General features: G+C 32.1%; 1 protein-coding gene across 1 annotated transcript; it reads left to right on the top strand.

Moving 5' to 3' along the window:
• Nucleotides 1-3,201: 3,201 nt before the first annotated feature.
• Nucleotides 3,202-10,863, top strand: Phum_PHUM433820 (uncharacterized protein; the record flags this gene model as incomplete). Its single annotated transcript, XM_002429423.1, has 10 exons — nucleotides 3,202-3,265; nucleotides 3,669-3,906; nucleotides 3,988-4,099; nucleotides 8,561-8,799; nucleotides 8,882-9,062; nucleotides 9,267-9,536; nucleotides 9,616-9,859; nucleotides 9,947-10,378; nucleotides 10,464-10,627; nucleotides 10,711-10,863. The coding sequence occupies 10 exons, from the start codon at nucleotides 3,202-3,204 to the stop codon at nucleotides 10,861-10,863; spliced, it is 2,097 nt and encodes a 698-aa protein (XP_002429468.1).
• Nucleotides 10,864-11,842: the final 979 nt, after the last annotated feature.

The raw sequence follows: 11,842 nt of genomic DNA, 5'->3' as shown, positions 1-11,842 counted from the left end.
TTTCTCTTTGTCTCTCTCTCTCTCTCTCGTTCTCTCTCTTCCTCCCTGGCACCCGAAACCGTCGACGAGCCTTTTCATATAAACCGAAAATCGAAGGGATTGAAAACTAAACGGTTAAAGCACTTATAAGACCTCTTAAATCCTTGTTGTTTCCAAGTATAAATCCTTTGCCGTAGTAGCCGGAATAACTCATTTTTATATAAAATCTCTTTTCTTTTTTTTTTTTGGAGAAAAAAGGAAAAAAAGGAAAACTTAGCCTGGGCGGGAAAAGGAAAGGAAAAAGGAAAAATGGAAAAATCACATTTTTAAATCTAACACCAAGTTCGAGTAAATAAATTCGAATTTATTAATTAAAAAAAAAAACGTTTAATAAGTCGTGATTTTTTCCATTTTCAATAGTGTCAAAGTTCAAAGGTCAGGTCACTTCCCAAAGTTCGTTTTTTTCGATTTTTTCTTCTCTCGTCCTCCCCCCCCCCCGAAAAAAAGAAAAAAAAATGTCCGATGATTTTTTAAAAGTTCACGTTCATCGTTTACACGATTTAAATCTAGGAAAATTTTCGTTTTTAAATGGGGGGAAGGGGACGGGGGAGACAAAAGAAAGCCGTTACAAAACAGGTTGACAGGTACATACAGGTATAGGAATTTTCTCACGGGGCACAATCAGAATTTTTTTTTTTTTTTTTTGTCTCATTTAAAAAATTTTTTTCGTTTATTAGAATTTTGCCGAACGAACCCTCGAACGTCATTTCCGTTTTATTTTTTCCTTTTTGTCATTTCTTAAAATTTAATTCATCGGATGTGCTAATGGCATCCGTTTGTGCCCCCCACCCCCCGTTTTTCATATCAAAAAGAAAAAAAAAGACACGTGCCTTAAAAGAGTTGAGATAATAATGTAAAAGAATAAAAGAAAAAAAAAAAACTAGAGGGAGGGCGGGAGATTGAGAATGATTATTATTTTGTCCCTATTGGGGTTCAACCCCTAAATAAAAAATACGTTCGAAGGAATAAGGAGGGGTGGGTTGGTGGGTTCTGGGGGGATGAAAACAGTTAAGCTTACTGTATATATTCCTGGCATTATGATTCGATCCGGTTTTTATCTGTAGTCTCCTGTCAGCGGTTTTTCCCCCCCATGCAATAAAAATTATTTTACAAGGCGTATGTTGTAGGTGGAGGAGGAGTAGGAAATAGTTTTTAATGTCTTTTTATTATTATTATTATTATTATTATTATTATCATCAATGGCACGGGTAAAATAATAATAATAATAATAATAATAAATTTTTTTTATTACGTACGTCTTAATGTATTTAAAATTATGTGAGATTTTTTTTTTTTCCATTTTACGAAACCTCCAAAAATCTCTCACAATTCTCTTTAAAAGAAAACTTTTTCCGGCTTCGAAGGAAAATGGCGAGGGGAAGGAGGGAAGAAGGGGAGGAGGGAAACAAGAAAGAATGGTAAATTTATTATTATTATTAATCGAGTCCGAGAATGAAGGTTGAAAGAAAAAGAGAGATTAATATAAATACTTTGTAATGATTTTAAACTCTCTCTCTCTCTCTCTCTCTCGTTTTTTTTTTTTTTTGTATTTTTCCAAGAACGAAAAAATTTTCCCGGAAAATAAAATACCGGAAGTGTCGGAGAGAAAAAACCTTGGCGCGAAATTTGTGGGTGTTTAAAAAAAATTGTTATGCTTAATTATATTCATTCGTTTAACCTCGACGTGTTAAACTAAAAAATCTTTTCGATGGTTTAATAATAAGCCAAATAATAAAAAAGAAATTCTGGAAAATTCTGGAAAAAGCTGGAGAAAAAAAAGGAGAGATTTTTTCTTTTGTTAAAAAAAAAAAAAACGTTAAAATGTCCCTCAAAAAGTTTATTTTTATCGTTTCACGGAGAAAGCATGCAATAATTTTAATAGGTTTTTCTTTTTGTGTGTGTGTAAAATTTAAATTCACGACAGATTTAAATGCAACTCGAAAAAAAAAAAAAGGAAAAAAGGGAGCGAAAGACAAGCGTCACGGAAAAAACATTTAAATGGAAAGAGAGAGAGAAAGAAAGAGAGTGATAGAAAAAAAAGGAGAAAATCAATAGAAATATAAGATCCATTATCCAAATTAAAATAAAATCTCATCCTTTTATTATTATTATTATTATTATTATTATTATTTTTTTTTTTCTTCAGTTTTCCTCCCCTTAACAAAGAGTCGAAATTGGTGTAATTTTCACTTTGATTCATTTTCCGTTTCTGCCACGTCTTATTTTGAAATTAATTTTTTTTTTTTTTTTTTGTATTTGTTTTTATCAATTTATATAAAACGTTTCATCCATCCATGGTGATGATGATAATGATAATAAATTAATCGATTTTGAAAAAAACGTTTGTAGTTGTCGTTTTTTAACCGTTGAAATATTCATTTAACCGAACGTTTACTTAATCTTCTGACAGTTTAAAAAAAGAAGAAAAAGAAGAAAAAGGAGAGAAAATGTACGAAGATTAAGTAGTAGTAGCAGAAAGAAAAAAATTCACTTTTCGCGACAGTGACATAAAAATTTATTTGCGCTCGTTAGTTTTTGCTTGCACTCCTTTCTCTCTCTCTCTCTCTCTCGCTTTCCTTTTTTTGCTGTAAGTAATAATGCCGTCGTCTAAATCACTTATATATATTCGTTCCTTTTTTTGTATTTTTTTCTAACCCTTGCCACACCCACCCCCCCGATATCCTCATCGAGGAAAAATCCGTGCGAAATGTTTGCTTGTCAAAGTGTGATTTAAATCGAAATCAAAGAGTTGTGCCGCCTTGGAAAACCTGAAACCGGATGCTGTTTATCAAGAGAACTATTTAAATCAAATAAGAAAAGTTGCGTGAGGACTTGACCTTTCGAATACTACCTTGGAAGTTTTGTTAATGATCAACGGAATAGAAAGAATGACGCGTAATTATTATTTTTTTTTGAAAAGAAAATTAATTATTTAGGTGCGTGCGTGCGTGCGTGCGTGACATTTAGGTTAGTAAACCTTAAATAATTATATCGATGATCGAATTCGTTTCGAAAGGTTCGTTTAAACGCAATGGAGACTCGATTTTGTTAAAAAATAGTTGGTTGGATGATGTAAGGGAAAAAATTTATGTACCGAACAATGAAAGAAAGTTCCTTTGAGAGATTTCCTTTGAAAAAAAAAAGGAAAATTTTCCTTTTTTTATGAATGTGGTTCAAGTTGACGACAATGAAAGTCATATTAAACTTATAAGAATGAGGCGAACGCGTTTAAGTTAAAAAACTTGTTGTCAGAGTTGACGATTGAATGACGATAAATCTTTAATAAAATCTCGTTAGAATCGAAGTAGCAAAAAAGTCAGTTGTGTCGAGGACTTGATCGATTTAAACGATCCCTTTATCTCTCTCTCTCTTTCTCTCTCTTTTCTCCGGAGAGATCTTTTCGTGTCATCCCCCCCTTCCGGGATAACTCAAACCCTAATGAACCATTTTGTAACTTATGAATTCTTCTTCTTCTTCATTCATCATTTAGAGATGATGAAGTTTATCTCGATTTACGATACGAGGAAAGGGCAAAAACCTTTTTAAACGTATTTATTTTCTTCTGCTCGTTTGTAAAATGGCGAATAATTATCGATTGTTTTTTTTTTTTTTTTTCCTTTTAAATTTAGGATTCCCTGCTTGGAACACGACGAGTACGAGTCGAGAATATGGAAGACTTTTGGGTGAATTCGAAGGTTATGCTCACGATATAGAAGGAGTTGTTTATGCCGTCGACGACAGCACGCTTTTCATAAAAGGATTCACGTACGACGGCACGGCTCCGGATGCTTTTTTTTGGACGGGTAAAACTCCGCGGCCCAACCCGGATGGTATCATTTTACCCCATCCGGAAAATTACACTGGAAGGTAATAAAGCAGAATAAAAAAAAAAAAAAATCCCGTGATATTATTTTACGTGTGCTAATGATATTTTCTCATATTAATCAGGGATCCACCCATACTCAAAAGTTATAATCACGAAGATGTCATACTTCGACTTCCGGTCGGCAAAAAACTCCGAGATATGAAATGGTTGAGCATTTGGTGCAGACGATTCACGGTAAGTGACAGAAAAATTACTTCAATTTCGAAAAATCGGTATAAACAGTCAGTGAATGAGTGAGTGAGTGAATGAATGAATGAATGAATGAATGAATGAATGAAGAAACGAACGAACGAACGAACGAACGATACCGAAAATTATTGGATAATAATAATGGGGAAAAAGGAGAACGGTTTCGAAAGAGTGAGAATTAGGAGGGTTGGAAAAAGGAAATAGGGGGTAAAAAATTTAAAGGGATGAAACGAGGATTGACTTGATGACTAAATCAATGAGATTTCAATTCAATCTTACGATTCGAAAAACGACGTGATGGCGAACGAATAGAAAATTGCGGATTTTTTTTTTTTTACACGTGAGAATGTTCTGGAATTCGATGGGTATCACCACCACCCGAATCGTCTTGAGAATGAAAATTTGCGAAATTTTTATTGGATTAGTCAATACTTATTATTATTATATAAGAGGATTACGTAACACTCTGTGGAACTATTTCGGTATCATTTAAAGTCACAAAAAAATGTTAAAAAATCCAGTACGAATACTAACTAGATGAATGTGACCGAAATAATAATAAATAATTGCACAACGTTTAATATATATATATTACGTAGTAGTGTGATTACAAACAAACGTTTCCAGAATGTTCCATTCTTTATTATTTTATTATTATTATTATTTCGTCATCGGTTTCATTTTTCGTATGGAGAATTATTTGACTTATTGTTGGTAAATTTAATTTAATTTCATCTTCTCCTTCCACGTTTTTTTTTTATTTCTAAATTTTGAATATTTTGACCCCCCACGTTCAGGATCGTACGATTAGATTTTTTGTTAGATTGCATTTGTACATCTCGAAACAATCGAAAGAAAGGAAGGAAGGAGGAAGGAAATAATTGAAATCTCGTTGGAAAACCTTCGTCTGAAAATTTTCTTTTCGATTTCGATGAGTGTTAATTACATGTTGTCGGTGACATTTTCAAGTATTTAAAAAAAAATTTTTTTTTTTGTCTCTGTGTGTTTCCCCCGCCATTTTTGTTTTCTTCGAAATGAGATTCATTGAAAATCTTTTTTCCCGCGTTTTGGATTTAAAATTCAAAAAAACAAAAAGAAAAGAATTAAGTTGCGTTTTCATAATAGGTAGCTTTTGTTTTTCCTAGTTATTTTCTTTTTTTGTGGGGAGGGGGGGGAGGAAGGAGTTTTTCCCTATGTTTCGTTGAAATGAATTGTAGGCGTGCGGTTTTTTATTTTAAATTCTTAAACGGTTGCGGTTTTTATAGGTTTATCTTCTTTAAAAAAAAAAAAAAAATTCCTCGTGTATTTTAGAAAAATATTTTTTTACTTTGGCTTGACGACATTGCATTGATGCCTCCCTTCCCCCTCCCCCCCCCGAGGTATTTAAAACAGGTTTGATATTAGGTTTTCAAACTCGAATTCCACATACCTTCGTTTAGTTTAATAAGTTTAAATGGTCTATCATCCTCCTTTTACCTTCTTTAAGAACTTGCAACCTTCGGGTATCATTAGAGGGAAAAATATTAGTGTTAATTTTATTATTATTATTATTATTATTATTAATATTGCACAATCAAATATCGGTTTAATTAATTAACAACCGTAATTTTCGGTCTACTTAAAAAAACAAATCAGCAAACGAAAAAAAAAACCTGAAAATCAACGTTAATTGATCTGTCAATGGAAATCTAATAATAATAATAATAATAATTAGTTTGAACAAAACATTTTTCCTTTGAAATATTTGAAATAGGTTTTAATTTGTGATTTGTTTTATTGTGGAAGGCGGTGGATTTTTCCACTTGTTAGAAAAAAGGGATTTGTCGTCGTTTAAAAAGAAAAGAAAGATTTGAGGAAAGGCTTTTGCTGCTGCTGCTGCTGCTGCCACGAAATTGGTAGGAAATCCGGTAACGAGAGGCACAAATACTCGAGGGGGAAGTAAACTAAGCATGGGATCATCATCATCATCATCATAATCATTTGTTTTAGTTATCTATCTTTTTTTCCCTTTATATTACGACATAAGCTTTTAAAATTAATTTTGAATTTTTTTTTTTTTTCCTGTTTCTGTTGCTTAAATATCGGTTGGAAGTTGATGAATAGAACGAGAACAAAATGGTGGTGGTGGTGACGACGACGACGCACATGTAAAAATGGATAAAAGCGTTTTAACATGATAATATCATATGACATGACGAGCTAATAATGATGATGATGAGTAAAGGAAAACATTAGGAAAAAATATATATAAGGGTTTCAACCCCATTTATTTATTTATTTTTTTTCGGTAAATATTTACGGAATCATTTACGGAAAAATTTTGAATTTTCCTTTTTGCAATTTTTTCCTCTTTTTCTTTTCCAAAATATGTAATTTGCACGAATGTATGTCTTATCTATAATCAGCTTATCAATTTCTTTTTTTTAAAAAATTTTCTTTTTCTTAATTTTTAACGTTTTCGTTCTTATTTAAAATGAAATGAAAAAATGGTGGGGGGGAGGCGGAGAAGGCGGTGGAAAATTATGGCAGCCATTTTAATTTTGAAAATTTTTGTAAATTGTGGTAGTAAGACAAAAGCAGTAGGAGCGTAGGTCGTAATAGTAGTAGTAGTAGTAGTAGTAGTAGTAAATGTTGCAGGATCCTGAAAATACTGATGGTATTGGTAATGGTTGTTGTAGTGGTGGTGGCGGTGGCGGTGGTGGTGGTGGTAGTGACGGTGTTGGTGATCTGTTACCCCTGGATACAACCCCCAGGATTGGGTTCTGCGCTTTGGCCCGTGCGCTCAAAACTTTCGTGTTACTTACGTAGCTAATTTTAACTCTTAGAAAACTCTAAACGCGAATTAAAATCAAACGTTTGAAAAGTTCATTTATGAATTCTCTTTTCCTCGTTCGGTTTTTCTCTTTTTAAAAAAAAAAAAAAAAAAAAATATCCCTACTTTTTTTTTTTTTTTTTTATTCCGTTGGTACGACATGACCGTGTAATGAAAATGTTACTTCAGAGAGAGAGAAAGAGAGAGAGAAATTGGAAAAATCAATCAAGTTAACGCGTGGCGGAAGAAAAAAAATAAAAAAATATATATTCTGCTACTACGGAAAGCCATGGTTACGGTTTTTATAGGGGAGGGAAAGGAGGAGAGGTGGGGGGTTAAATTACCCTTTTAATTAAGAAGAAAAAAATTAATTTTTTTTTCGAATCGTCTTATTTTCGGGAAATCCTTTTACTTGTATGAATAAAAAGCCTTTTTTTAATTTTAATTCGCAACCTTTCATTACATTAAAATTTTTACTTTCCTTTCCCCCCCCTTCCCTCTCCACCCCCTCAGTATTCTCTCTCTCTCTCTCTCTCTCTCTCTCTCTCCCTCTCGTTTATTTTAAAGAAATTTAAAAAATTTTTTTTTCGATTGAAGTTTTTTTTTAATTAGTAGAAAAGAATTTTTCTTAATTTTTTTTTTCACGTTGGTAGTTTTGATTTTCATTTTTTTCTTTTCCGCATGTTTTCAAAAATGAATGATGATGTGGATTCGTAATAATAATAATAATAATAATAATTTTAATGAAAGTCGATGGTGAATAAGCGAGAGAGAGAGAGAGAGAGAGAATAACAAAAAAAGTAACGTGCAATTATTTATTTTTTAGTTTTCAAAGATGAAACGCCTTCGACATTACAAAAAAAAAAGAATGAATAATTTAAATTTACATAAATGATATTATGGTAGTGTAGGACATAATTAAATGTCAAACGTTTACAATAAACAATGGTTGTGTGTGTGCGCGTGCGACGTTATGAAAATTTTTCGATTTCTCCATGGAATGAAATCGTTGGGTCGTGCATTAAATCATACCGCCATCCCCCCCCCCGCGCATTCAAAAAGAAATTTAAAAAGTAAAAATGATGGGGATCCGCATAAGAAAATAATAATAATAATAATAATAATAATAATAATAATGTAAGACAATGAAAAAGAAAGTTATTTAAATGATTTAAGAGTGTGATTTTGTTAATTCCGTTCAGCAAAATTTGCTGTCGGATTTGCTGTTGTTGTAGCAAAAATTTTTAATCGTATATTTTAAGTCGTTTTAATTGACAAAAAATATATATATTTCTTCTCTTAAATATTTTTTCAGAGAACCCTCGCGCACCCCATTAATATCCGTTTCCAGTCTGTGTGTGTGAAAATAAATTCATAAAGGCGTGAAAGATTTTTATATAATAAAGCCCGGGTTTATTATTATCATTGTTATACATTTATCAACCCTCTTGTTACAAATATAACAACCCCTCGCAGTCACGGTGATTTGATTTTTCACCAATTCAGTTTTCCTTTTTTTTTTTGTGCGCGCGTGGTTGGGAAATCGTACGAAACCTAAAAAAAAGAATACGATGTTTTACGTAAGAGAGAGAGAGAGAGAGAATAATCACGTGATTTTTTAAAAAATTTTCCAGGTTAATTTCGGAGAAGTTTTATTTCCGAAAAATTTAGAGCCCCCCAAAGCGAGACTTTTGCCAGAATTTAAAAGGTTGGCACACGGTCTCAGGAGTGGAAACATAACGATATTGGATTCGAAAACGTTTTACATTCCCAATCTTCACTACGACGGAGCCGGTCCCGATGCTTATTTTTGGGTCGGTAACGGTACCGAACCCACGCCATTTGGAATCAAAGTACCCAACGAAATGAAAAGGTTTGTTTTCTTTTGTCGAAAAGAAGGTTCGTAAGGATGGTTGAGATGACGTGTAATGATGAGTTTTTCCTTTTTTGTTCAGCCTTTCACCGTTGAGAGGATATCAAGGGGAAGACATTGAAATTGTTTTGCCTGGAAATTTGACCGTTTACGATATCGATTGGTTGGCTGTTTGGTGCGTCGAATACAAACATAATTTCGGACACGTTTTAATACCCAAAGATTTGGACGTACCTCCGGCTGTTGGACAAACGAAAATCACGGTGAGTTTTTTTTTTTTTTTTTTTTTTTCAAATCCATTTCGAACGAGTTGTAGTAATAATAATAATAATGATGGTGCATTATTATATTTAAATGCAGCCTCCTTGGTGGTATAATCCGGTAAGATGGATTCTTAAACGACAGCAAAAAATTAACGGTTTTTTTTTTAATAATTTTTATACGACGTACAATTTTTTTGTTTTTAGACGACAACCACAACCGAGCCCAAACATGAGAGGTATTCAAATTGTAGAGAATTATTGGACGAACGTCTTCAAGTTCAGTGGGAATTGCAAGGGGATTGGGTACAAATACAATTGGCAGCTAGAATACGAGATGACCAATACATGTCTTTCGGATTGTCCGGTGAATCCGGACGAAGCTCGATGGTGGGCGGTGACGTTGTCGTCGCTTTTTACGACACGGATAGAGGAGCGTTCAGAGCAGAAGATTATTACATGTCCGCCACTGCTCAGGTATGGTTTTTGTTTGTTTGAAAATCATTTGAATTAAATTCCCATTGAATTTTTCCCGTTCATTTTTGTCATCGTTCAGTGCGATGGAAAAAACGGAGTTTGTCCCGATACCAGGATCGGTGGAAGAAACGATATAGTTTTAGCAAGCGGTGAAAAGAAAAATGGCGTCACTACGATTGTTTATCGACGATTGCTTCAAACCAATGAACCTATCAACGATCGACCCATACCGCGGGATAGAGAAGTTAACGTCATCGCCGCCATAGGTCCGTTAAACAGTAGAAAAGAAGCAAACGCTCACGGAATACCGGACAAAACGACAGGTTTCTTTCTCGAATTTAAAAAAAAAAAAGGGGGGGAGAGGGAAAGGGGAAAAAAGTAGTATTTTAATTTTCATATAAATTTTCCAGATGATATTCGAATAGATTTCAGCAGCAGATTCGATCACACTTGCACAACGTCTTTGTATAACGTCCGAGACGAAGAAGTCATCAAACCTTGGCCGGCAAATGTCATAATCGGTGAAAAAGTTTTTTCGGTTCGTATCGGTCCCACCGGCGGTAAAAGAGGATACACTCCCATCACGGGGCATCCCTCTTGGGGCATTGCTTGGTGGCTCAACGACAAACTCATACCAGAAGTATACGTCGAAAGAGGTCAAACGTACACTTTCGTGGTCGAGGGAGGCAACGACAGAACCAATCCTGCCAGGTATCATCCGTTTTACATAACCGACAGCAAAGAAGGAGGTTTCGGTCAGAAAAGAGAGGATCAACAAAGGCGGCAAAGAGTTTTTGCCGGAGTGAGCTACGATGCGGAAGGTTATCCATATCCGACGGCCGGTAAGTATAAACGCGAACTCCCGAAGGATAATTTTGATTTGTTTTCTAAATTATTTAAACTAAAAAAATATTCTCCACTTTCAAGCCGGACGTTATTGCGAATGGGCTCATAAAACGGTGGATCAATCCGCAGTCACGCCAACATTCCAAGAATATATAAAAACGTTAAGATTGATGTGCGACGAAGGACAACCGGCTTATTTGAATTGGACGGTTGCTCCGGACACTCCGGATTTGGTTTATTATCAGGTGACTATCATCATCATCATTATTATTATCATTATTATTATTATTACGGAGAAACAATTTTTAACGACGTAAATATTTTCCAGTGTTACACTCATAATAATTTGGGTTGGAAAATACACGTGGTGGATCCAGGATTTCAATCGCCACAGCTCAACGATGCCATGAAAACATCATCACAAACGAGTCTGATTGTGATTGTTTTCATATCCGCCATTTTGATCGGTATGACGCGGTGAAAATCGACGACGACGACGACATTTTAATTTTTTTTTTTTTTTTTTTTTTTTTTACAAAATGATTTATTTATTGAAAAACAAAAACAAATACTTTTATTATTATCATTATTATTATTATTTTTAAACGCATTTCTTTAAAAAAAAAATTTCAATTATAAATAATAATAAGAAAAAAAAAAGAAAATTTTTTTTTGACAATAATAAAACTTTATACAAATTTTAAAAAGACTAAATCGTGACAATAATTATTATATTCTTAATAATAATAATAATAATAATAATAATAATAATAATGATAATTTTTTCATTTTTTTTTTTTTTTTTAGATGAAGAATTTGTATATATATATATTTTTTAGAATTTAAATTGTATCTCTTATTATACTTAACTTATACATTTAATAAAAAAAAAAGTTTATGACAATAAAATACGAATTGCTTTATTATATTATGTGAATTTGACAATAATTTTTAAATAGATTTATATATATATATATATATATATATATACACAAATAATAATATTATATATATTTAATTAAACATATTTGTATATTTAATAATAATAATGATTATTATTATTATAAATTTTAAACGTAGTTATTATAAGGATTTTTCCTTTTTTTTTTTTTGGGGGTTCTTATCGATAATGTTTAATAAATATAATAAAATTTTTTTTTTATTAATAATATTATATTATTAAAATTATTTCTATATTATTAATAATAATAATAATTTTGTTAAACGAATTTATAATATACTTTTAAATAATGATAATAATTAATTAATTAAGAATTTATATAGAAGACAATAAATTTTTTGAAAATTTATTAAATTATTTATTTATATTATTATTATTATTATCGGCGTACGAAAAAAATTATTATCATTATTATTTTTTTTGTATATCACTATTTAATATTTTAGATAATAATAATAATTCTATATACATTCTATGTATTGAAATAAAATAAATATTT

The sequence above is a fragment of the Pediculus humanus genome, genomic scaffold (genome assembly GCF_000006295.1).
Source record: "Pediculus humanus corporis 1103172108202 genomic scaffold, whole genome shotgun sequence".
In the NCBI taxonomy this organism is placed as follows: domain Eukaryota; kingdom Metazoa; phylum Arthropoda; class Insecta; order Psocodea; family Pediculidae; genus Pediculus; species Pediculus humanus.
Note: the sequence above shows the minus strand (reverse complement) of the source record. Positions and strands in the feature narration are given on the sequence as shown.